This window comes from Dunckerocampus dactyliophorus, chromosome 17 (assembly GCF_027744805.1).
Source record: "Dunckerocampus dactyliophorus isolate RoL2022-P2 chromosome 17, RoL_Ddac_1.1, whole genome shotgun sequence".
In the NCBI taxonomy this organism is placed as follows: domain Eukaryota; kingdom Metazoa; phylum Chordata; class Actinopteri; order Syngnathiformes; family Syngnathidae; genus Dunckerocampus; species Dunckerocampus dactyliophorus.
The window spans coordinates 4,885,142-4,911,460 of record NC_072835.1 but is presented as its reverse complement, the minus strand read 5'-3'; the positions used below and the strand labels follow the sequence as shown (position 1 = coordinate 4,911,460).

Sequence of the window (26,319 nt, the reverse complement as noted above, 5' to 3'; positions counted from 1 at the left end):
CGGAAGCACTCGAAACTTGCAAACTCTTGCAATTAACGGACGTCAACAAAAGCATCTAGAAACATTTGGCTGACTGAGATTAGGCTTTTATTTTGAAAATTAACCAGGGTGTTGTGTACAGCTGACTGTATAATGAGCCAAAACATTCAAAAATAAATACATTTGACTCTGATGAAACTTACAAACAAAAACACTAACAATCTTATCCTCTGTGGTTAAAGGTACAACTTGTAATAGGAGAGTTTTAGCCTGACATGCTAACTGCTAACACGCCATATTGTAGTACTTTTTTCCTCCACGGGCAACAGTGAGACAACGTGGTACAAATGGCAATTTAATGTGGAATTAAACAACACGTCACAATCCAAAGCCTGTTTACGAAGAGGTTGTTAGTATGCTAGTTTCACCCTCATGCTTAAAATGCCTTTATAATATACTGCCCCCTACTGGCTGGAGTTTCAAATGCAGTATGCTCAATTATCTACAAATTGAACCTTTAACCAGCGTGTTTGCTTTACAGTTAAAAGTGGATATGAGGGGTGAGAATAATTAACAATCACACAATAAAAGCCCCTTCAAGTTTAAAACCAGAGCAGTCTCAGCTGTGTGATGACAACACGACACACTGGAGTGGACGTGAAAACACAAATACAGCATCAGTACACGGGAATATTGCATATTGAGGGTCGCAGAAATGGCTTTTTAGGTCAAGTTGTCCTAAGCGGCAGCGAGGTCACATGACACACACACAAGGAATGTTTCCAAACAGGTTTGCACACACAAACAACGTGTAGGATTTGGTGTGCACGGAGAGCTGCAGCTTGTCATTTCCACTACACGTCTCCTGATTCTTTGACGCTGACAATCTAAAAGTTCCCAGAATGCATCCCGCTGCCGCTGGAATGTAACTGGAATACTGAATGACCATTTGTCCTTGTCGCACCATAAAATGTGTCTTTCAGTCTACAGCAACATTGGTTAAAACATTTAAAAACACTGCAGATTGTTTGAATATCACACCAATACGATCTTCTCGGATGTGATGTGTGAATACTGCCAGAAATAAAGTGCACTGGAAGTGAGGAGCAGCATGTAAACGATGACGATGATGACGACACAAAGAGGGTGAATATGGCTCTTTATGCATCGCCACTCGAGTGTTGCTAACAAATACTTTAAAGGGTGATTTCAAAGAGCTCTTTTGGTAAAAGTGGTTCACTGCTTAAACCCTATGTTGGATAAAACTGGAGTTATTGCTCTCAGAGGGAAAGTAGCTCCGCCATTTCGTCTGGGATTAGCATTCGTACTGGACTCGCACCGTAGGAAAAACCTCAGTAGGGAATTTGGTTCTGGTAGTATTGCAGCATGTCGTACGTCTTGCTCCTGTCGGAAGTGAAAGAAGATGAGTTAACGCGATGTCAAGAAAGGAGAACGGGACATTTCCTCTCATCTTGTACTTTCAGCCGTACCTGCTACTGAGGAAGCAGCTTTGGATCACCTTGATGATGAACGCCGCTGCTTCTTTCTCACTCATCTGAGGATTAAACCTTCCTCTGAGGGTGGAAAAACAACACAAATTCATGTTGAAAGCCGCAGTCATTACGCTTTTGCCCACTGGGGGATAGTGATGTGCAAGTGGATACATGCAGGGGAAAGTCATGGTAAGTGATACAGTGTTTCCCATATATTGGACCGCCACAGATACATTTGGCGCAACCTTTTTTAGATTTGGCACTACCTGTTCACCCCTGCTCACACAACACATTATACAGCCGTCCCTCGTTTATAGTGGTTAAACTGGTTCCAGACAGGAGCGTGATAAATTAATTTCCGTGACATAGGATTCACTGTATGCGACCCTAATTAGGATTGTTAATAAATTAAATATTTTCATTGTTAGAGCATAGAAAACCTTTTTACAACTTTTTTTTTTACATTATTAGATCCCTGTAGACATGAAATATTATTGTTTACACACATTGTGCAGCTCTTATACTGCAGGGACTCGAGACAGCCACTAGCTACCGAGCTAACCAGTTAGCCTCAAATTTATTTATTGTAAACGTAGACCAAACACATACCACTTCCACACAGAATGGGAGGAGAACTTTTTTTCCCACTCTATCATGTCGGACATGCCATCGCTGACTTCATGCAGTGTTAAAGTAATGTAATGTAAGGTAATGTCTCATCAATAGTTTGTGTTATTACTGCTGCCAAGTGACCAGAATACTACATATCACTTGTATTTCAATATGTTTTGACTAATAATAGGCCATAGTCTACCATTCAACAGCTATCATGTATTAATTAATTTCTGAAAAACGCAATATGGCAAGGGACGCCTGTAATGAGACTGTCTTCGTAAAGCAGATGGCATAGTAAATCTTGCTTTTTAACTCATTCAATACCAAAGACGTATTTATTTGTTCTTTTAAACCCAAATGCTCGCTCCCAAAGACATACATTTCTGTGCGAGAGGCAAAAAAAGGTGATGACGCAACTGCACAATAAAAGGTCACGTTTCATGCAGTTTTAAGCCATAAAAACGCCCACAAGATGGCAGAAGTGCATTTTGATAAGAGTTCAGCATGGCTCTTTTCCATGTATTAACATGCTTGACAGCAAAGAGGATAGCGTGTAGAAGGTTACACATTGTAGGGAAAATTTAACACATGCGCACACAGCACACAGTTTCATTTAAAATGTGAAAATTGTAAATAGTTGATGGTCTTATATTTGTAAACAAATTGTTATTTGGATGTAAAACAACCCTTTTTTGTGTTGTTTATGTTGTGGTGCAGTTGTTTAGATATTTGAGCTGTCACAAGAGCAAAAACATTGTGTCAAAGTGAAAGTTACGCTTGAAATGTATCTTTTCACAAAAAGCAGTTTTTCTCCTTTTTTTTTTTTTGATGACAACTGATATTTTCCTGAAACTTACCTATGTTCTACTGCTACTTACTACAGAATGGAAAAAGGGAGAAACAAACTTATTTTGCTGATGAAAGTCTAATCTTTCTTTTGGTAGGGTCCATGTTTATATAGCCATGGAACACAATATTCTGTGCCTTGAAAAATCTGTTACAATCGTCTAAAATGGCCGGGACTGAAGGGGTTGAATTTTGGAAAAATGGCTGTTTAACACATCTCATACATATATACACACATACACACATACCACAACTGACTTGGTCGTACATTACTCATCTGTTCATCAATATAGATACTGTATATATGAGATGTACAAAGACGTGTACATTTTCTTTCAAATCAGCACACACTTACTTACATGGAGCCCAGAAAACACCATGAATGTCTGTTTTTTAACAGCGTGTGTCTTATAAGACGCACACATACCCATCTACCGCTGCACAAAATGAAACACTCTTAGCTTCATGTTTTGTTATGAAATAAGGTATAAAAACATGACATAATATACTTATGACAGAAGCCAAATGAAAATGTCCACTCTAGCCAGAGATTTGTGTCACGGCCAATTGTGAAAATTTGACATCTCACAGATAGACTGCCCATAGTCCTGTGGGCAAGACTGTTATGTCTTACTTGAGGAGTTTGATGGTTTGTCCTCGGAAGCACGGCAGTCCCGTGTCCAGCATAAGCGTGACTAAAGAGACCACGGCATCCATGTAGGGCCTGCATGTCAAAAAGGGGGGAAAACCCAAGTTCAAGTTGCAAAGTCTCACTGCCGGTATGAACACTTCCTGGTGTGCTTTCTTACCTTACAGCCAGATATCCTCTGACGCACATTTCCATGAACCACTTGAAGGGCGTGGCCTCCATCTTGCCTCCCATTATCATCACCATCTCATCCGTCAGCTTGATGTCCGGCTCCCAACCCAGGTTGCCGCCAGGAGAGCTCTCGAACATGAAGCCAAAGTCTGGACAAAAAAATGTATGTATATTTTATTATGTAACTTATCATATGAGTTGTGATGCTGCTTCCTTACCGATGTGGATGAGGTGCCCTTTGCTGTCCAGCATGATGTTGCCGTTGTGTCGGTCTTTAATCTGCAGCAGGAAGAGCAGGAGGCTGTACGCCGCCATGCTGCGAATGAAGTTGTAGCGAGCCTGACGAGCATTGACAGCAATTAAAACCAGGAAGTACACAAACACGCCAACAGTAAACACTAAAGTTAGGGGTGCATTGCCCCGTGGCACATTGCAGAAATAGAATTCAACAAAAAACAACAGCAAAACTATAAAAAAATTAACAAAAAGGCAACATGTAACAAGAAAAACTTCAAATGTTGATGCTAATGACAGTACAGTACAGTAATCCCTTGTTTATAGTAGTTAATTGGTTCCAGTGATAAGTGAATTTCTGGGAAGTAGGATTCCTTATTTATAAATCTAATATTTTTGTAGCTAGAGCATGGAAAACCTGTTTGACCTTGTAAGCACATTTTTAACATGATTAAAACCCTCTAGACATGAAGGTCACTCCCGTTACCCAATATAATAGACATAATAAGAGAAAATAAGACACATTAGATATAAATAAGACGTAATATAGACTCATACGTTAGCATTGGGACTTTTTTGTTTTTTTACTTCCTGTTTCGGACAGTATTTCCTGCAGTGGCTATTTTCTTCTGAATGCCTTATTAATTTGTATTTTAGTCCATTAAGCCATTTTTATGCCTGAAAATGCTTAATGTAGGCCAAAAATACATAAAATTCGCTTAAATATGCATTCTTTTTAGCAATAAGCTGTGTTCAACCATTAATGTATTTTTGAAAAACTTTGATAAGAGTGAAGCCACGAAATATGAAGCGTGAAGTGGCGAGAGACATGAATTATTTGTACCGCCTTTATTTTTCAGTATGCGGGCCACCAATCAGGTAAAAAAAAGTTTGCACACGCCTACTCTAAAGTGAAAGCATTTCCATGAGTTCATGTAAAATGCTGCACCTTCTGGAAGGCGAGCGTGGACTCATCGCCGTACTGGTTTCGGAAGTAGTCGTACATGCCAAAGTCCGTCTGCCTGCCCAGCTGGTCCCGGGACTTGCAGTCTGGAATGCACTCGATCACGCCGCACTGAGGAACATGAGGAGGTCAGTAAAGGCTAAACGACACACATGGATGGCAAACACGGAGGCAAGGAGCACTGAAGTCTCACCCCGGGAGCAGTGGCCACCACCCGATATGGGAAGACAAACAGATCCAGACCCACCAGCTGGAAGATGTTCTTGAAGAGTCCGATGATCTGCAGCGCCAACATGTCCTGCACACAAGAACGCGTCAGAGCAGCCAGGCATGTTTTTTTCTTTTGTTCGTGTGAAAGTGACAGTTACCTGCCGACAGTCGTCTCCCACTTTGAAGATGGCCGCCTGCCAACAGACCCGACGAGACCCATCAGGATTGTCCTCGCCGTCGTCCAGGGAGTCAGAGGGGCAGCGTAGCCCCTCCCTCTCCAGTTCGCTCACGCCGCAGCGCTTTACCTTGAACTTGGCCAGGTAGGGTGCCTTGGCGGCACTGCGGCCAACAGGGGGCGCAACATGCACAGAAGTGACTCATGCAGGAAGTTGATTTATCAGGAGAGAGAGTTCTTACCTCTGCATGGGGGTGCCAGACTTGTAGTCAATGTCCAGAACTATGGCCTCAGGGTTACTGGGCAGGTAACAACCTAGCACACAGGGACACTTGTCACTATCATGGTGGAGCTTCCCTGAAGGCCAGCAGGGAGTGACACCACTGGATTTACCTGGCTGAACTTTGATGTCTGACAGAGCCTTCAAGCAGGCCCGTTTCCTCTCATCTCCCTTGGGAACCGGCCTAAAAAACACAAAAGACAGAGTGGTGGAAAATGTGCCTTCCGAGGCCTCCAGGCACCTGTTCCGTGGTTACTTGATGATGGCCGACACGTTGGTGATCTTGTTGAAAAAGTCAAACTCGCGCTGGTAGAAGTCTTTGGCCGGACCCGACAGTGATCCTGTGATCTCCTCCACCATCTGCTCCAGCAGCTCCCCAATGTCAGCTGACACATTGATGAACCAATATCATTGTAAGGAAGGACAGCTTGTTTGTTTCAAGAGAGCTATATGAATCATGTTCATGTTAGGCTGATGGACCACTCCACCCCGTCGGTGCCATTTGCGAGGAGAGTGCACAACCAACATGTGTAAACACCTCCAGATTCATGGTGTAGAAATAACAAAGTGCCCCTTCTTCGACACGCTATGTCGTACTTCCTCTAAGAAATCAGGATCGTGGAAGTGAAACAATAAAATACATCTGACTCATGCCAATGTAACCGAGGCAGCCCGCTGATAAAGACGTCTGGTGTAAATAAAGCATGGGAGCCACGGCTGCAAGGTTTATTCATGTACACAGCACGTCTCTTTTAGAAAAAGTCAAGACACCTTCTCAAACCACACAACACACTTCCGGCCTTCAAAATACTACATCTTGTTTACTTGTGCTCACACAATAAGGGTGTCAAAGAGAATAGCTTACACAAACATTGAGGCAGCAAAGTATACTAGAGCTAACATGGCAGCTGAAGACTCATAGCTCACAGACAAACCTTTTACAACTTGTTTGATATTCTATACCCAGGTTAGTGTATGTTTAAGTGCCTGCAGCATCACACACTCACACATAAACATATGAGGAAATGTTTTTGTCATGAGCTTTTTAAACGGAAACATCTTTTGTGAAAGTGTACTCCTGTGAAAATCAGTGAGAAATTCATAGTAAAGTTGATAATCCAAAAAGAACCTCTCGTTAACGCCGTCATTTAAACCATACAAACTTTTATGACTCTGCCTCATAAAATCATTGGAATCGAGAGTCATTCGGAACTGGAATCGTTCAAATTCAAACGATGCCCAACCCTAACACAGTAGCCCCTCTCACATGGTCACATGGTCACATGGTCCACAAGAAGTTGCACCCCTCAGATCCTCTGCAGGCCATAGGAAGGCCAAAATTAAGTTCACTCATTTACTTTTTTTTCTATGACTGGGGGGTTGCAATCTCAGCACAGTCTTGTTACCTAAATTCTTTTTTTGATTTTATTTGTTTTGAAATACATTTTTTTGTTGAATCGCTTTAAAGTGCTTAGTTGCTAATTCTATGTAATAATTACAAAAGTAATCTTCACTCACTCACTGTATTACAAAAAAGATCGGTGAGGATTATTCATAATGCCAAGTATAGAGAACATACAAACCCTTTACTTTTAAAATCACAGATATTAAAATTTGCAGATTTAGTTCATTTTCAAACCGCTAGAATAATGCAGAAAGTTAATAATAACTCATTACCAAAAAACCTCATACAGTATTTCTCAATCAGAGAGGAGAAATATGATCTTAGAGGAAAACAAAACTTAAAACACTTATATGCAAGAATCTACGCTGAAAACCCACAGCATTTCCGTGTGTGGAATTAAACTATGGAATGGATTGAGTAAGGAACTCAAACAAAGTACAGAGATGAGCAAATTCAAAAAACAATACAAGCAGTTGGTGTTTGCTAAATACAAGGCAGAAGAGTCTTGATTATCACAATGATTGTTCTGTCAGGTTTGCTATTTCTTGTTTTGTTTTGTTTAAAGAAAAAAAAAAATCTTTACTCATATTTATCTAATTATTTATTTATTATCACTTATTATTACTATTATTACTTATTTACTTATTTCTGGGACTTACTGATATGGATTATGTAATATTCTGACTATCACAGAAAACATGATATGGAATGCAGGAAGTGAACAATATGCACTGTACTAGATGTAGAATAGATGGGGGGTAGGATTAAATAAGCTCTGCTTCTTCCTACTCCTTTTGGACATGTGGAACTGTGAAAATGATTCATGAGATGTATTCCATTGTAACCTTCATGTTCAAATAAACTAAACTAAACTAAACAAAAAAACTAAACTATGCTTAAAAACTCACTCCTGTTACTTTGTCCTGTTACTTAAATGAGTCATCTTTCCTTAGGAAATATACACAAATATGAAATAAAGCTTGCCTGAGATGGACAATACACACTATGAGTAGTTCAATATGTGTATTATCAGATTTACAGTGGAAAAAAGAAAATACATGATTTGCAAGCAAATGGCACCGATTTGGTGGAATGTACTGAGGTAGTATAATCAATCAATAATCAATCAGCCTGTTGAAGATGAGCATCATAAATGATGATACTCACGGTCCTTCTGGTGTCCCTCCTCGTCCATGAAGATGTTGGTCTTCATGTTCCAGATGAACTGGTGGGCGAGGAGCTGAGACTTCTGGGCCGCCCACAGGATGTACTCTCTCACGTAGCCCATCTGAGTGTCACAACAACTTGAGTGTGCATCGGATGTACTTTTATAAAAGCTTCAACTACAAAAGGATGCTGCTAATGACCTTATCATAGCGCAGGGCTTGTACAATCTGAGGGATGTAGAACAAGATGGCGTCCTGCAGGGAGAGAAGAAACAATGACGATGACGAGGAGGTGGTTGTGTGGATGTCCTCGGTGAGCTGCTGCGACTTACCGGGGGGAAGGAGCGTAGCACCTTCACGCCGTACTGAGCGGTGAGCGGGTGGGGCGGGTACATGCTGCTGAAGTAGGACAGGCCGGTGGGTGGGTCTGCTGGGGCCCAGCAAAGGATGTGGCTCAGTTCTGGAGAGTCGGCATCAATGGTGTGCCACGTCACTAGGAACTACGAAGTCAAGACAGCAACACAGTTTGAACACAAGTGGACTCAAGTGGAAGATGTGTTTAGACCTTCACAGCTTCTGGAACATCGCTAACGGCCCCGGGGTCCAAACGAACCAGCCTGGTCACCTCAGCAGTGATGGCGTCGTTCTTGAACCTGGAAAAGGAACGAATGAACCAGGGTGTTTTTTTTTTTTTTAAGTTGTTTTCATCAAGCAAACCTGCTTGGCATCTGCATGGCGAGGTAAGGAGCAATGTTCCAGGCCAGGTTGACGTTGTCCTTCCACTGCTTCTCCGTCAGGCTGATGTACTTGGACCTCCAGTTGGCGATGCTGGTCTCCACCGACTGCTCCATGGCGATGGCCAGCTCCTGAGTGGACAGCGGGTTGTACCACGTGGTCAGGCGCTCAATCTCGCTCGCCTGAAGACATGAAACGGACACATGAAGAAAACGATTAGCGCTTTGGGTAAGTGTGAAGGTGGACACTCACCAGCAGAGCCAACAAGAGAGTCCTGCGCTTCATGTAGTACTTGTGAAGCTGTGTCCCTCTGTTGCTCTTCTTGGACACACCTACAAGACAAGTGGAGTCACTTTGACTTAATTTACTTACTTCCAAAGCAGACCCTCTAATATTTTTACTTCAGTATCATGATACCAGATTTCTTGGAGGCGGTGGACATGCCGCTGGACAGTGGGTAGGTGTTGATCCATCCCTGGCCGCTCTGCTGGGAGCGAGTGCTGGAGTCCACGTTGCTCCGGAGGTCGGCGGCGTTCATCACAGACAGACTGTTCAAGGACGGGTCTTGATTGTCTGTGGACACGCGCACACACATTTAGACAACACAAAATAACAACACACTAGGAGTAGTTGAACATGAACATGAATGATGATGGAGATGACGATGGCGTCTCGGGAAGACCGGGATGAGCTGCGTCAGACGGTCATTGGCGGCTGTGATGTCATGCAACCCCAGCAAGGGTTTACATGTTGGCAGAACCTGTCCGAAACCACACATGCAGGCTCAGAGGCAGGATGTGCGGTTCTGGGACTCGTCTCCCTCAAGCGGTCTGATGTGTGAAACGATGAGGTCTCCCTTGGAGTCATCGAGAATGATAAAAGGATATTCCGGGTGGAGGGAAAGTAGTAGTTCAATGTCTGCTTTGCAAATTATCAATAGAGGAAAAGGGGGCTGAAGGGTGGGCTGACATGATGAGGAGTAGTGCATCTCAACTCTAGTGGCAAATTTGTGCTTTCTTCCTCATGACTGCTGGATTTGATTAAAGGTTTTTAAAGAATAACGTGAAAGAAGAAAGAGAGAAGGCGCTTAGGCGTAATGGTACATCAATTTAGATTTGTGCATGCATTACATGAAAGAAATGTGATGTAGCCGTCTGCTGTATTGTCATGAGAAAAAGAACCAAAAGACAGGCAGAACAATGTAGAAGTCTACATACTGTAGATCTATGAGCAGCACGGCGAGGTTTGAATAAAGCCACAAATTTGCCACGCGTACAAGCGTGCACCTGCTGCAGTGCACACCGGGCTCCGCCGCTTTAGGCTTACTTAAGATCGATATTGGAGAAGTGCTGGACACGATAAGCGATCCAAATATCCCGGCTGAGAGCGTGCTCGGGGCCGGGGTGGTACCAAGCTCACCGGGAGGGACCAGATGGCATGCTGCCAGGTACTTCTTGTCCGACAGGATGCTGGCGTAGAAGCGGATCATGATGCTGATGTCCTCACGCAGACGCTTGTCACCTTGGGTGGGAAACTTTGGAGACACGCTGCAGACGGCACCGCAGACAGGAGCAAATGGTGAGTTATCTTCTTCATTGTGCACATACAGTAATCCCTCACTTATCGCGGTTAATTGGTTCCAGACCCAACCGTGATACGTGAATTTCCATGAAGTAGAATTCTTTATTTATAAATGGAATATTTTCATAGAAAACCTGTTTACCACCTTTTAAATACAATTCTTAACATTATTATAGCCATAAAGTAACACTCCTATCATCACCTTTATACTCATATTATCCATAATAAGAGAAAATAAGACATATAAAGAATAAATAAGACTTGCGCTTGTGTGTGTTGCTGCAAATGTGTTCCGTTGCTAGGGGAGTTGAGTGTGGTGCTGACAGGAAGTGACGTCGGGGATTCAGAGTTGACTTCCAGCCTGGCATAGGTTATGTCTGCAACAGTAGCCCGTGTTAGGGATTATTGTTGTGAGATCATTCAAACCTGCAATAAAAGCCTGTTGTTACTGCGAACAATTCTGTTGCTTGTTTGTCTCATCGTACATTACAGAAACATTACTGACACCTAGTGACCAATGTAAAATACTACTTTTTAAAAATTTTAGTTCATTTAGCCGTTTGTATGACTGAAAATGCATAATTTAAGTAAAAAAATATGTATCTGCTTTTTTGACAAATAGGTCGTATTCAACCACAAAAGAAAATGATTTATTGATATATTTTTGAAAAAACGCGATTGAGTGAAGCTGCAATATTCAAAACACAAAGTGGTGAGGGATTACTGTATTTGTGTGGTTGTTGCTGATAAAACATGGATGAATGAAGAGTACCAGCAAACTAGCTTGTCTGCACTGCGTGTTTGTGTACCTGAAGTAATCAAAGGCCGTGGAGTAGATCTTCTCTCTTAGTACGTTTCTTGCAGTGGCGTTGATGATAACGTCAGAGTGGAGCAGAGCGAGGCCCAGCGTCAGCAGCCTGCGCTCGCAAAAAAAAGGTTCACTGCACATGGCAGCTTTTCAGCAGAAATCGTCAGGTGATTTTGTCCGAATGTACCTGAAGCGAGGTCCGATGGCGGCTACGTGGCGATTAAGGCTACCCTTAGTCCCGCCCACGTTGAGGGACAGCGAGCGTTGCAGCAAACTGCAGAAGATCTCTACCTGATCTGCACTGGAGTACTTGGCTATCTCAAACCTCTGCACCAGAAACTGGAAAGAAAGTGTCAGGCGTGTGAGGTGAGGCTTTAGGTGAGTGCAGAACCTGAGTGATAAAGACACTTGCGACCGACCTCGATCCAGATGTGGTGAGGTGTGACGTCTGGCGGGCAGGGGATGGGCTGACTCTCTTCGGACGCCGCCAGGGGGTCTGCCTCTTGCTGTGCGTTGGAGAACAAGCCCATTTTGAGCTCCACTGTCATCTGCCACGCTCCCGCCATCTCCCGCATGAACTGAACACATGGAGAGGCACAGCCTGCGTGAAAAATAAACACGCACGAGGACCAGCACAAGACACACAGACGATGTTTTTACCGGCACTTCCATGCCAGCTCGTGCGGCCAGCAGCCATTCCCAGCAGGCGATGGCCGTCTCCATGCCGTGCTCAGTGAACATTTTGAGAGGAGACCAGCAGAGGTGGTGAAGCAGCTGAGGGTCGTACTCTGGACACAAACGCAATAACACTTACTAATACACACTGGAAGAACATACATCGCCCCTGCGTGTACGGTACCTTTGGTGCTGATGAGCAAGGCGGCCAGTTTGAACATGGCCTCAGTGAATCCCTCAGGCTGGGCCAAGTCCAAAGCCTCCCCCATCTGCTGGATCATTAGCCGGCCCAAATCCGACTGGCCCCGCACTGCCTGGGCAAAGTGGATCATGCCTGACACCTACAGACAGGAAATAAGGAACAAGCTGTGCTGTGTTGTTTCACGTAGAACATTAATTGTCACCGTGGGTGGCCGCTTACTTCTCCTGCGTATCTGTTCCTCAGGTTGAGGGAAGCCATGAAGTTAGAGTAATCCTTCTTCACGCAGGCTGGCCTCTCAGTCAGCTGAGTGGACTGCAGGCAGACATGAGGATATGAGGAATCGGATTTAAAACGAACATGACAATAACATTTCCGGTCAAAAGTACTACTGGAAAAAAAGTAAAGTCATGCTGGACCAGCATGGGCCACTGAAACAGTTGAGGGCGCCCAAACAATTAAGAAGTAGCCCTTTGAGGAGCTTTATGGACATTACATTGAACTGCCATGTGTGGCGCCCCACAGGGCTCTCTTCTTGAGCAGTCACACCACGTTGCATATTATTACGCAAATGATATTTGTCGCTGATTTTCCTACATAGTTGATGCAAATGACAACCAGTAGAATTTTCAAGTCATAAATCGTTAAAGTATAATGCAAATTTTACTGAACAAACTTCCCAACAACTTTTTTTTTCCAAAAATAAAAAACTGAAAATGCACATTAGTTTCAAAACATTTCCCTGGTTGTAAAGAAGCGAAAATGGTCATTTGAATTTGCAGCATTAGGAGGTCATACTTACTGTAAGCAAAAGCTACTTCAATCAAAAACAACCTTGACAGGCCAAGTTACATGTTAACATAAGATCCCTTCTCTGATATAAACAAGTCTTGCATCCATTGAACTTGTGAGTTTTTGAAGACTTTCTGCTTGAATTTCTTTGCAAGATGTCAGAATAGCCTCCCAACTTCATAGCTTTTTTGGTTGCCGATCCTCTATAGGTTCTTAGTTGAGTTGAGGTCAGGGGAAAATGGGGTCCACACATAAATTTTATGCCCATAGCAGCAAATGACAAGGAGGTATTCTTTATAAGAGAGGTCAGTCAGAAACTGCCAACTCTCTCCCAATGATTCTGAACCAAAACATGACTCCACCACCTCCTTGCTGACAGCCTTGTTGGGACATGGTGGCCATCCACCAACCATCCACTACTCCATCCATCGGGAACATCCAGGGTTGCACGGCCCTCACAAGTAAACCAGATTGTTTGAAAATGAATCTTCATGTATTTGCCATTTCTGCTTGTGGTTATTTGGATGGCCATATAGCAGGTTTACACATAACTGCAAGCCTCTGGAAGATCCTACACTTTGAGGTTCTTGGGATGCCATAGGTACCAGAAGCTTCAAAATACCTGTTTGCTGCTTTTTAGCGTATTTTTAGGAGCTCCTCTCTTGATCTGATGACTTTGTCTGGCAGAAACCATCCTCATTATGCCTTCAGAGCAATCCTGGCTGTGCTCTGAATCAGCCCCAAATTTCTTCACAGTAAGATAAACATGTTGATGTTTTTGTGAAATATCAAATGTTTTCATTCCTTGTCCAAGGCCAGCGTTGCCAACTAGCGACAAATCTAGCCACTTTTTCTGGCGTCGCTGAATAGTTTTCTGACATTTGGGGGACTTAAAAGAGAAAGCACGTTCTGCAGTTTCTGTTCTCACTGAGCAGCAGCGGGTGGTGCTGAGAGGTCCGCCCCAAACCAGTCACTGCACAGTCAGCTCCCGCAGCACACTGAGAGCATAGTGGAACCCTACGCACCCATGAATCACGCTTGCGTGAGGCATGTTGCTGTAGGGGTGGATCTCACTTTTACAGAGCGGGATCTAAAATTGCTGCTAATTACACTCAAGCATCATTTGGACTTGGTCACTTACCTGTGCGTCAGAATGTGTAATGGGAAAACGATGTGTGATAAATGATAAAGTTGGCCTAACGGCAAGATAAAGGGTGGAGGGTGGAGGCTGGAGGCGAGTCCGGATGTAATTATTAAGCTGTCTAGACCAGGGGTCACCAACGTGGTACCCACGGGCACCAGGTAGCCCCCCACGACCACATGAGGTGCCCGCAAGCCTGCTTTTCATTCAGGTTTTCAGTTAATAATGAAAGAACAGTAGAAAGAAATGCATTCTGAAATACAAAATGTGAGTTGTGGACACCAGCATTTTGTTCATGTTCTGGTAAAACAAGCATATTCGCTTTGTTTGGGTTTAATATAAGCTCTGAAAATAAATGTTACAAAAATGAGTAGTTCTTGGCCATTTCAATTTTGTAAGTAGCTCTCACAAGGAAAAACGTTGGTGATATTGAAATTATTTTATTTTGATGAAGTGATGGCCTACGAGGTTATGCTTTTTTCCTACAGTTACATCATATACAAATAATATGCTAATTAGCTGATGACATCAACAAGTGATTTTTAAGACAGCTATTAGCTACTTTTATGACTGAGGATTTGGCAACAGTGTCCAAGGCATTGCACTACAGTATTTGACGCTTTTTGGCAGCAGAGAGATACTTTTTCTTTCACATATTGCTTGAGAACTATGGCATGCTTAATAATGTGGAACATCATTTTTAAGTAGTTTTCCTTTAATTGTGCTTGCCTGGAAAACTAATCATGACAGGTGTCCAAGATTGAGCCCTGAGACACAATGCCATCCTTAAGTTTCATTGAAAAAAACGGAATTGTTGACGATACTAAAGCCTTTTGCATAATAATTTGGAACGCCGTGTATAGTTTAGTGTGCAATTGAAAAGTACTCGGCTGGCGACCCACCCCCAGCGTGGTGCTCTGTCGGTTGTAGCCAGCAAAGTGCAGGATGCTCTCCGTGGCCATGGCCAGGCCCGTGTGCTGCGAGAGACCCGACACCCAGTTCTGATGTTTGTTCAGATACTCCTGAAAAGAGATAATGTGGGCGACGGTTGTACCAACTTTAGATGAGAAAATAAAACATTCGGTGCTGAACATCTGATCACAAGTCCATATTCTTACCTGGAGGTGGGATTTGGTCACAGACGGAGCCCATTTCATTGCTTCCTTGAGGATTTCCCCACAACGAGCAGCAAAATCCTTCACTATGCTCTACAATAAGAAACAAACATCAGGAGGAAAGCGGTGAATGAGTGAAAAGGTGACGGGGAGAAGCTCACCTCTCTGGCTTCGTATGTATCCGGGACCGTTATCCTATAAGGGGTGTCGGGAATGTCGTAGTAAGGTTGGTCTTTGTGGATGTCCTGCAGCATGGATGTGAAAGTGAGTGTGATGCAACATGGCAACGTGTTAGTGTCCTCAGTGGTCATCACTTACTGCGCTGAGCGAGAGCGACAGTGTCTGCAGGATGTCCAACATGGTCTTCAACACTCGGCCGCTCCACAGCAAGTGAGGGAAGCTGATGATGATGGAGCGAGAAGGTTGTTAGCGCAGGCGGCGAGTTAACAAAGAAGTCAGTGCGGTGATGCTCACGTTTCCGCCAGGCCAGACAAATATTTATCAGCCACTCTGCGGATCCTTTTGTGGATATGATTGAAATTGACCAGCAGGAACTGAGCGTGGCGTTCCAGCTCCTCCTCGTGCGCTTTGGTTTTTGCCTGACAGGGCAACATTTATAAAGATCAGTGCAGTAGACGTGACCTGCACCTGCACATTACCTGAATTAGCTTCATGAGAAGGTTGAAGCAGACCTGGCAACCTTGTACAAATTTTACATTTTATGGGTACCCACCACTCCCTCCAACTTGAAAAATCAAAGGATCCCTCATCACTTCATACTTCAAATTTCACGGCTTCACTCAGAAATAGATGAAGAAATTATTCTGTATGCTTTTGTAGTTAAATTCAGCCTAATTTTAGTACTAAAAAAGCATACTGAAGCAAAAGTACACATTTGTCGCCTAGATTAAGCATTTTCAAGCATAAAAATGGTTAAATGAAACAATACACAACTATAAGGCATTCAGAAGACCCAATCAAAGATGTGATATGTAGTATTCTACACTGGTCACTAGGGGTCAGTAATGTTACTGTAATGTTCAGTGAGACACACAAGCTGTGTTGCTTTTAGTTAACACTGAGTCGAATTAGTCAGTTTTGTCAACATTTCATTTCTTTTGCGTTACATTATCCCTTTTGCTCATTTTGCCTTTTTTCCAGTTTTTTTTTGTTTATTTCTTTTCCGGGCCAATAAAAAAACAAGCCATGGGCTATAGTTCTTCGTCAGGGTTGAACAAACAACTCTCCTCGACTGTTTAGCTTGTTAGCTTCCTATGTTGTGAGCAAACGATGGTCATTAAAGAGAGATGGGGAGTGTTATTGCAGCTGGAACTAATCAATGTGTTCATGCAGTCATTTTTATTGCAAATGTTGGTCTGAAATCTGAGTCGTATACACACAGGAAAGTGTTCTGCAAGCCGACCATTCACAGCCATAAAGGTGCGCATTACCGCAGCTCAAGGATTTTTCTGGAGTTGCACGTGCACAAGACTGACCACGAAACTGAAACCAGCGAAATGCAACAAAATGCGTACATGTTGGCAGGTCTGCAAATATTCTGTGTGCTTACTTTCTCGATCATCATTTGTAGGAAGACCTCAAAGACCTTGTCGCTGACAGCGATCACACACTGCATCATGCCTGTACACGATAAAAACAAATAAAGACCGTCTGCGCAAATGTTTCATACTTTTTTAACCCCGCATACCAGATTTGTCTTTCTGGATGGCTCGGTCTTCAAAGTAACGGAACATGACCTGAAAACGATCCGAGTCCAGGGAACGCAGCATCCTGAGTGACAAGCGTTAAAGACCATCAGTGACCATCAGAGTGAGGCTGACGACATCTCTGCAGCATCATGTTGCCCACCTCATGTACTCCAGTCTATAGACGGACAGCAAATATGTGGACATGGCAAAGTCCAGTTTGTTGATGAGCGCGGCGCCCTCTGGCGGCGGGTCCAGCAGGTTGATGATGGTGCTGCGGAGGTCGTTCAGCTCCGCCTGAGATGCGACACCGAAGCGTAAATCAGAAGGGTACAACGGTTGCGTGTTTGTGTGTGGTCGTACCGGCGTGACGGTGTCGTTCTTGAGAGCGGAGTTGTACTGCAGCTCGGAGCGGAGAGGCTCTCCGCTCGGGAACGTCAGCAGCGGAGATTTGGTGGCGATCTCGCAAACGCCCTCATACCATTCTTCGGGCCACAGACCTGCAGCGTCGACAGCCCCGTGTGTGACGTGCTCTAAGGAAGCCACCCCAAAGAGAAATAAAGACGACTCTACCTGAACCTTCCACTGCAAAGCCCATGACTACTGAGTAGAGCCAGAAGTCTCTGAAGAGCTTTTGCAGGCGAGGTTTGGCCTCCTTGATGGGTGGCAACCTTTTAGTCAGCTGAGCACAAAAAAAATTAATTAGCAACAATGGTCAACATTTATTTGGTATTATCCATCTATTCATAATATTTTAACATCTCACCACTGCAATGACAGGAATGAGAACTCCTAGGTTGCCGGCACTACTCGATGCCTGCACACACACAGGTACACAAATAAACACAATTTACTAACACCTAAGCAAGAAAATAATCAATATTGGTAATTATCAGTAGTTCACATGTCTGTTCTTTGCATTAACTGTTGAATATTTAAATAATCCATTGTATTAGACCTTCAGAGCCGGGCCTTTGTCCGCCGCCCGCTCGCTGGCCCTTTTCCCCTCCAGGCCCAGCTGGACGAAGAGCTCCAGCAGGTTGACAAGCAGCTCGTCCACCATCTGCTCGGCCTGCAAGTTGGCTGCGATGTTGCCCAGAGCGTTGATGACGGCCAGCGAGCAGTGTCTGCACACAGGACAGCGAACACTTAAAGCTAATAGTGTCCCACAGGGCTAAAGAGTGACACCAACCTGTATCCATGGTCCTTGTAGTCCTTAGTGGAGTAGACCATGGAGCTGGCCTTCACGCTGATCTGCTGGAATAAATTCCACACTTCCTGGTAGATGTATTGCTGCGGGGGAACAACAGTGAATGTAGCATGTTAGCGTGTTTTTAGCTCTCTGACGAAGCGTCGCATTGCCAGGTGAAAGTGCTTACGTTGCCCGTGATGACCATGCAGCCCAACTGGTCAATGATGAGAACGTCCAGCTGAGAAGGAGGCTGGCAGAACTTCTGCTGCAGGATCTGCAGGATGGGCTCCATCACTCTGGGGGTGTCCCGCAGGGCCACGGCGATGTGGCCCAGCGCCCGGATGGTGTGATCCGGGATCAAGTGAGCATCTCTGAGCGACACAGGAGAACATGAGTTGAGATTCCTCAAATGAAATGATACCAAAAAACTAGCTGCTCTTCACATACTTGTCATTTTCCTGTGAGATGTAGAGACGATTGGATAGACTGGCGAGGAAAGCTTCTACGATGACATTATCCATAGTCAGCCCCGCCTTCAGGCACCTGGGAGAGAAATGACAGAGTAGAAATGACGCATACAGTACAGGCCAAAAGTTTGGACACACCTTCTCATTCAGTGTGTTTTCTTTATTTTTATGACTATTTACATTGTAGATGCTCAAACCTATGAATGAACACATGTGGAATTCTGTACTTAGCAAAAAAGTGTGGAATAACTGTATACTGTATATCTTATGTCTTATAATTTATTTGATAGTGCTGCAAACCCTTGGTGTTCTCTCAATGGTGTTCATGAAGTAGTAACCTGAAATGGTTTTCACTTCACAGGTGTGCCTTGTCAGGGTTACTTAGTAGAATTTCTTGCCTTATTAAATGGGTTGGGACGATGGGGTTGTATTGTGTGTGTCCAAACTTTTGGCATGTACTGTGCGTAAATGTGCGCGTGTGCCATCACCTGCAGATGTTATCTATGGAGATGTCCCTCAGCTGTTCATACATGGAGGGCTGACTCTTCTTGTTCGGGTTGGTGCTGAGGGTGGACTGGGAGTACTCGTTGGTCACGTGGATCTTGATCTCACTGCCTGCTGGCGTGCACTGGCTGTGGTATTTGTACAGCTTGACCAGGACCGGAGAGGGAACCACCAGGAAGTCCCTCAGCGATGTGGTGACGGAGTGGGCCACCACCGGGAAGCGCTCACACAGGCGACCCAAGCCCTGGACACACACAATGTTTGAACATGGCACATTAGGCATGTGAAATAAAGAATGTTATCTTTACAAGGGGGGGCGGGTAAAACTTGATACCTGCAGGCAACAGATGAGGAGGGGCATGTGAGCGATAATGACTTTACTGGAGGTCTTGGACTGCAGCTTCTCTGACAATTTGCTGCATAGGTTCTCCGCTCCTGCAGAAAGGGAAAAGGATGCGGCGTTACATGTCATAAAGTGTTGCACGTCCGTCTTGGCCTGTTGAAGGCTCACCCTGCTCCTCGGTGACTGCCCACACCATGAGGTCCACACAGGCGGCGTTGGCCTGGCAGCGCAGTTTGAGCGGGCTCAGCTCGCTCTGCAGGTACTCCACGTCGTGCAGGATCCTCTGCAGCTCCGACTGGCTGCTGCTAAACTGCTCCAGCACAAAGTCGTGGACCTCCTTGACAAAGTCAGTCTGGAGTTCTGGTTGGGAGGAAGCGGGGTAGAAGATGAATGACAGACCTTCACGGTAGGAGGTGGATCAGGTGAAGACGACTTACTGTACCTTTCAGGTTGTACAGGGTGTCTCTGAGCATTTTAAACACGGCTACATACAGGGAGTCACTGAAGGTTTTGTAGTACAAATGAAGACCTGGACTTTGCTTAAAACCAGAAGACACACATAAAGTTCAAGTGCAGTTTTTACTTGGTGATGGTGGTATTAACAGTAAAGCACCAGTCTTACCTCTAACAGTTCTGCCAAGGTCTCATCCAGTGACTTTAAAAAAGATTCCAACACAATTTGTTCAACCTGTTGGAAGAAAACAAATGTGACACGCTGACATGGCGCGTGGTCCAAAGCGGAGCGTGGCGCGTGCCGACCATGTGGAGCAGTTGTCTGAGCGTGTCCAGCGGGACATGGAACTCTCCACAGCTGCTGCCGGTGAAGAGAGGCGACACGGAGAAGCTGGAGCTGATGGTGGAGAAGTAGTAGTCGGGGTCCACGGAGCTGCCGTCAGGAAGGTACGAGCCTGGACAACAGACACACATGTCACAATAAGAGCACAAATTAGTTAATTAGTTCCAGACCCGACCGTGATAAGTGAATTGCCGCGAAGTAGGATTTCTTCATTATAAGTGGAAGCGATGTTCGAACCGCGATGTAGCGAAGGATGACCATAATGGGACTGTCTGTAAATTCGCTTGTTAACACACCTCATACGTACAGCCAGAGAAAAAGAAGATGCAGCAGGAGGGATCACTGTTGCCGACTCAGTGACTGTGTTGCTATATTTAACGAGCAATCAGACAGCAGGCCCAGAGATGCCCCCGGCAACCAGAAAGGAGCCCGCCCACGGCAGAAGCGCCAGCCCCCCACGACACCCCCGGCCACAGTGGCAGAGATGTAACACCCAGCACCAGCCCCCATAGAGCAAACCCCTGTGTATCCCCATTTAAAAAGGAATAAAATAAAATCAATAAACAGATAAATATAAGCATGCACGCACGCACACACACCAGCACACACACACACACACACACACACACACACCATGGTTGACCGCCCGACATCCGGAAGCCTCATTGCAGGATACCCCACACATGTTCTTTTCTACACATTTTACTCACCTTCAAAGTACGGTGTTGAGGGGTCAGCGGGGGAGCTGGGGGTCAGACCCGTCCTCTCTGGACTGGCCTGACAACAACAAGGGCTGCGTGTGAGAACATCTGGGCAACATGTTCGCTGACCGGTAGCGAGGTCAAATACCTGCTGGGACACGGACGACACGGAGGAGCTCTTACGCCTCAGCGTGTCCGCCTGGCACACGGTGAGGAAGGAGCTGGGAAGGATGGAGCGGAAGTCGTTGAAGGAGCGCCGGCGTGCCGCGTCACTGTCATCCACGGCAGCAAGAGGCGGCGCCACCGGCCGAGGAAAGAGCTTGGTCAGGAGCGGCTCGTCTGTGTTACTGTATCGGCCGAAAGCTCTGGCCACACCCAACAGGGTGGGGACCGTGTAGCGACACAGGTACTCTTAGGGCAGGAAATAAGAGCAATATAAAGGAAATATACAGAGAAACTGAATGAGGAACACGAAGTACATCACGCACCTTTATCATGAGCCTCAGGATTCTTGCAGACCTCCTGCAGGACCTGCATGACATCCATGATGGCCTCCAGGATCTGACAAAAGTATGACATCATCACATTAAACTAACAGCAACTCACACAAACTAAGACACACACCTGTCCACGTAATGTTTCATCTCGCTGGGCAACGTCCGAGAGAAGCGTCACGAGACAGAAGCTGAAGTTCTCTGCAACAGGAAGTGTTGCTGTGGAGAGGGAAGTGTTGTGAATAACTCATGACAGCACAGTGGGAAAGCGCTTAGGATCGCTAGAAGCTTCTGGATTCAGATCTGGCTTCGTACTTCATTTCAGCCTCGCTGAAAACTCTTGGGTCGTTACCTCGTCCTTTGCGCTCCGAGCTCTCCTCGATCCACTGAACTCGAGGAAGTCCCTTGAGAAGTCCGAGAAGGTATGGAACAATGGCATCCTTGTGCTGAAACAAGCGTAGCAGCGTTAATACTTTTTAGATCAGTCAAAGTCAGATTGACGGAGAAGAAGCGAGCAGTTGTTACGTGCACCTGCAGGTTGGACTCCACCAAGAAGATGCCGAGAGCAACCACAGCATCTCGCCGCCTCTCATCCAGCTGGAACACTCCTCTCACATCCACGGGACACATGCATTGCAACTTCTGCACCTGTGAATACAACATATGATATGTTGTGTATACTCTACGTACAGTAGATTCGGCTTTACATTTTAGGCCCACCAGAGTGAACGCTCATAAAGCTGTCTATTCTTAACACATGGCTCGCTCCTCCCCCTTCAAAACCCCCTGCTAGATTGACATTTTCCTCCAATTCGGGGTTCCAGGCTAACTTTTTTTTACTAGGAGCACAGTAGCCCCCAATTTAAAATTTTAGGAGCGCAAGCAGAAAATGTAGGGGCGCACATCAAAATCGACTTGCAAAGTAAACATTCACATTTCCTCTCATTTTCACTGCATTATTGATAAATACTATTACCTCCAACACCTGCCTCTTTTCACACACATCAGCCCGCCTTCTTCTTCTTACTCTCCAAGAGTCAATGTTGGTTGGCAAACTAGCTCATCTGTACTATTTGAAACAAACCCGAATTTCATTTGATGCCTGTTTTAGAGTAATACTACTACATGGGAAATTAATTGTTCAGTAATAGCTTTTTTTGGTTAAAAATAACAAAATTAACAGAATAAAATAAGTAAGGATGCTCAGCCACCAATCAAAATTGTCTGAATTCTGTGAAAAAGCATGCGATTGGTATATGGCGATAAATGCCTTTCAACGCCGAACACGGCTTGTACTATCGCCCACTTTCCTTTAGACTGCGCAGGCGTGCCAAACCCAAAACAATCACATCTGTCGTGTGGAACTTAGCTGTCGTTTGTGAGTGATATAAATGTTGCACCCTGCAAAACATGCCATGAAAAATATCTCGCCGAGGTAGCACGTTAAAAAGCTTTAATTTAACACGGCATTTGAAGAACAAACACTTGACCCAGTATGGTGAGTTTTTGATCATCAGTCAAACGGCAGCTAATGTACAGTAACCACAACGCGGAACACTCGCCTGTATGTACTTGACAGTCAGAACTCTAAAGGAAATAACCCCAAAAATAATTGAATAAATCGGACAAGATGACCAGCCTCTCTCAGCGGTGGAAGACACCGGGTTTGCCGACTGCTCTCTCACCTGGAGCCCCGTTAAATGATAATTGGAAGTCCTGCTAGAACGCCATCAAACTATGTACTCCATCCAAACTCATCCAAACTCTCCTTAAAGAAGGCGTCTCATCCTGTATACGTTTCACCAGTGATATACAGTATGTTCTCTTGGAAAAAGTAAGTCAAATAAGTTTTTGTCTAAAGGAAGGTAATTTTATGGTTCCCTTTTTCATATCATATAGCCAATAGCAGGAATTCTGGGCCCCATGAAAGGAAAAAAATCACATTGGACACCCTCCTTTTTATTTTTTACTAGTTACCTATTTTGTCCTAACTTTACCCCCTTGTAAGGCACCCCTGCCCTATAGCACTCATAAGTAAATTAGAAAATGTACCCTTAATCTATGTGATCGGTATCGGCCAACTGCATTCATGGATAATCGTATCGTAACCCTGATTGGAGCATCCCTAAAAATAACTATTTAAGTATCTTTCTCATATCACATTTCTCATACATATTGAGTGTGCAGGTTTATGATAGCGCAGGTGTATCCAACTTCCAGCACTATTAAAAGTACTATTGCGGCCCCCTTGTACCTTTTAGCCGCTGAGAGGGTCGGAATGGGTCCTCTGTCTTGATGACGCGCTTGTACGGGGACGCAGGATAGCATTTGGCGTGGCATAACAGATATGTGAAGTGATGGCAGATGCCGTGCAGCACTGTATGGGACGTGACAACTAAATGCATAACAAAATGGTCAACAGCCTTTCCTCTCTCCTCCCCTCCAGAACAAGCAAGAGTGCGCCTTTTATGGCTTTCGTGTGCGCAAGTACAACACACAAACTTATAACGTGTCTCCTACAGCTCTGTGACATAAAGAAAGTAGAGGTGCACTTTTTGTGTTTTATGTGACTGCCAACATTTCATAAGTGTGCTCATCGTCTTTATGCTATTTTGTGCTCATTTGTCATTAAATACAGGCATAATGTCTGAATTTAAGAGTTATAAATATGCTAAGATTTGAAGGAAATATTCCTTGGTGAGCTACTCAAAATGATCTGTATTATATATCTGGATAGCTCATTGGCGATGACTTGTGAAGGCACACGGCCGCCATATTGCCACTCACAAGAAACACTTCTCGGACAAGCTTTTGCATTCGTAGTGAACTTCTTTTATTAATTCGGATTGGACACAAATTTTGCCTTAAGATGCCTGCATGTGCAGCTATTAACTGCACAAATCGCCAGTTCAAAGACTGTGGACGAACATTTCACCTGTAAGTAAGATTGAAATGTAGATTTATGATTGATCATTTAAGGGTTTTGCACTGTTGATCTCTCAGATATTTTCAATCATGTAAAATTCCTCTGATTAAATGTATGTCCACAATTGATACGTTTATATAGCTCTATAATAACTAAGAGGAAATGTATGTACTTTTTTGTTATATCATGATATATGTATTTCTTTAAGGGACAAAGGTTGCGTTACTTGAAGGAATGGGAGAATCTCAGTGCTTCCATGATGCTTACCAGGCATTGTATACAGTGCAGTTAGCAAGTAGAACTATCATTGCTATAGGGGAGTGCTGAGCCAGGGTGCAGAGTAGAATTTTGTCCCAAAGGCAATGCGAATTGAAAGGGGAAAAAGTACATTTAACGTATCAAATCGTTTTTAAGGGACGAAGGTTGCGTTACTTGAAGGAATGGGAGAATCTCCCCGCTTTTTAATTTAAAATACAGATGTTCTGCGAGCCTATGTGTGCCTATGTACGCTGTGCCAATGTAGTCGAGATGTGAGTGGTAAGATGGCGTCTCTGTGGCTTCAGCGGCTTCCACGGCGGCGTGCGACGTATGAGCTATCCAGACTTATTAGTACAGATCAGTGTGGCATAGTGGTTAGCATGTTGGCCACACAGTCAGGAGATCGGGAAGATCTGGGTTTGAATCTCCGTTGGGCATCTCTGTGTGGAGAATCTCTGCTTGTTCTCACCACTTCAAATTTCACGGCTTCACTCTTATCCGTTTTTCAGAACTAGATTAAGAAATATGCTGTTTTGTAGTTAAATTCAGCCTGAAGCAAAAGTACATATTTGTTGCCTAAATTAAGCATTTTCAAGCATAAAAATGGTTAAATGAAATAATACACAACTATAAGGCATTCAGAAGATGCATTCAAAGACGTGATGTGCAGTATTCTACACTGGTCACTAGGGGTCAGTAATGTTATTGTAATGTTCAGTGAGACACACAAGCTGAGTCGAATTGCAGTAAAAGCAACTGTTGGCATTATTACATCGGGTTAGATTCAGCTCCAGAACCCTCCTCTCCTCTCGTAAATTGTCATTGTTCACTATAGCAATGGAAGCTAACAAGCTAAATGCATATAGAAACACAATGCAGGCTGCTCACGCACTTATTAATGCAATTTATACAGTATATAGGTACTTATCAGTAATACATGGTCATGTAAGATTGTCAATGAACAGATGGAATTTAAGTCAGAAGTGTGGAAGTTATGTATAACATTCACTTTTGCACTGTGGTGCGTTGATGGACCATCAAACAAAGTGCGAAATCTCAATGTTTAACAAAAAACATCAGCAAAGCATAAAGAAATAAACATGTGGTACATCTAAGCTGTGCATTTTACCTGTATTGTCATGTATTTATAAACTATTGCCGGTTTTTTGACATACAAGCCTGAAATCATACGTCAAACTCGACATACACCCAGGTAGGTAGGTGGCGGATTAGGGGTTAACGGCTAACTCTCTTTCGGCGACATTAGCCTTCCACCTACGACATTATATCGCCAACGATGTACAAACTAACACCGTAGTACTTTGTGTGAACAAGTCTAGAGGTCGTCCACATTCGTGACACAAAGTAAATGAGAAGCCAAAATCCTGAGCTAACAATCGCCGCTGTTGACAGCTAGCTTCTTCCGCTATGCTAGCCGGAGAGCTACCTTGTCGAGCGGCGCCTGCCGGTGAGCCGCCAGCGAGCGAGCCAGAGACAAGACAGTGCTGAAGTAGAAGCCCCGGCTGCCTTCTCCACTGAGAGACATGTTTCCACTTCCACGTTTAGAGCAGCACCAGCAGGAAGAAGGCGACGAGCATCTTTGAGTTTGGCCCGAACAAGCTGACGCGCTGACATCTACGGCAAGCGAGAAGGTGCAAGGAGAGCGCAGCAAGGTCACGAAGCAAAGATCACACACACA

The 26,319-nt window shown here is 44.4% G+C and overlaps 1 protein-coding gene across 2 annotated transcripts; it reads right to left on the bottom strand.

The window, feature by feature from the left end:
- Window positions 1-49: 49 nt before the first annotated feature.
- Window positions 50-26,286, bottom strand: pi4kaa (phosphatidylinositol 4-kinase, catalytic, alpha a). Of its 2 annotated transcripts, none has more exons than XM_054756243.1 (53): window positions 26,068-26,286; window positions 21,968-22,084; window positions 21,789-21,882; window positions 21,567-21,655; window positions 21,431-21,503; window positions 21,091-21,353; window positions 20,952-21,018; window positions 20,205-20,353; window positions 20,068-20,133; window positions 19,888-19,984; window positions 19,614-19,805; window positions 19,437-19,537; window positions 19,087-19,346; window positions 18,579-18,674; window positions 18,319-18,502; window positions 18,132-18,232; window positions 17,898-18,066; window positions 17,706-17,756; window positions 17,513-17,621; window positions 17,303-17,439; window positions 17,103-17,236; window positions 16,942-17,024; window positions 16,804-16,874; window positions 15,708-15,832; window positions 15,552-15,633; window positions 15,395-15,478; window positions 15,237-15,326; window positions 15,021-15,140; window positions 12,408-12,500; window positions 12,171-12,327; window positions 11,972-12,099; window positions 11,731-11,889; window positions 11,499-11,650; window positions 11,313-11,420; window positions 10,249-10,469; window positions 9,340-9,495; window positions 9,175-9,254; window positions 8,905-9,104; window positions 8,753-8,840; window positions 8,520-8,687; window positions 8,389-8,442; window positions 8,189-8,309; window positions 5,873-6,002; window positions 5,730-5,800; window positions 5,579-5,651; window positions 5,320-5,500; window positions 5,145-5,249; window positions 4,937-5,062; window positions 3,972-4,092; window positions 3,743-3,902; window positions 3,568-3,657; window positions 1,470-1,553; window positions 50-1,383 (listed from the first exon to the last, which is right to left on the bottom strand). In XM_054756243.1, the coding sequence occupies exons 1-53, from the start codon at window positions 26,164-26,166 to the stop codon at window positions 1,332-1,334; spliced, it is 6,381 nt and encodes a 2,126-aa protein (XP_054612218.1). In that variant the 5' UTR covers window positions 26,167-26,286; the 3' UTR covers window positions 50-1,331. The 2 variants fall into 2 exon arrangements, with proteins under 2 accessions (XP_054612218.1, XP_054612219.1); XM_054756244.1 differs by having other exon boundaries at window positions 10,342-10,469.
- Window positions 26,287-26,319: the final 33 nt, after the last annotated feature.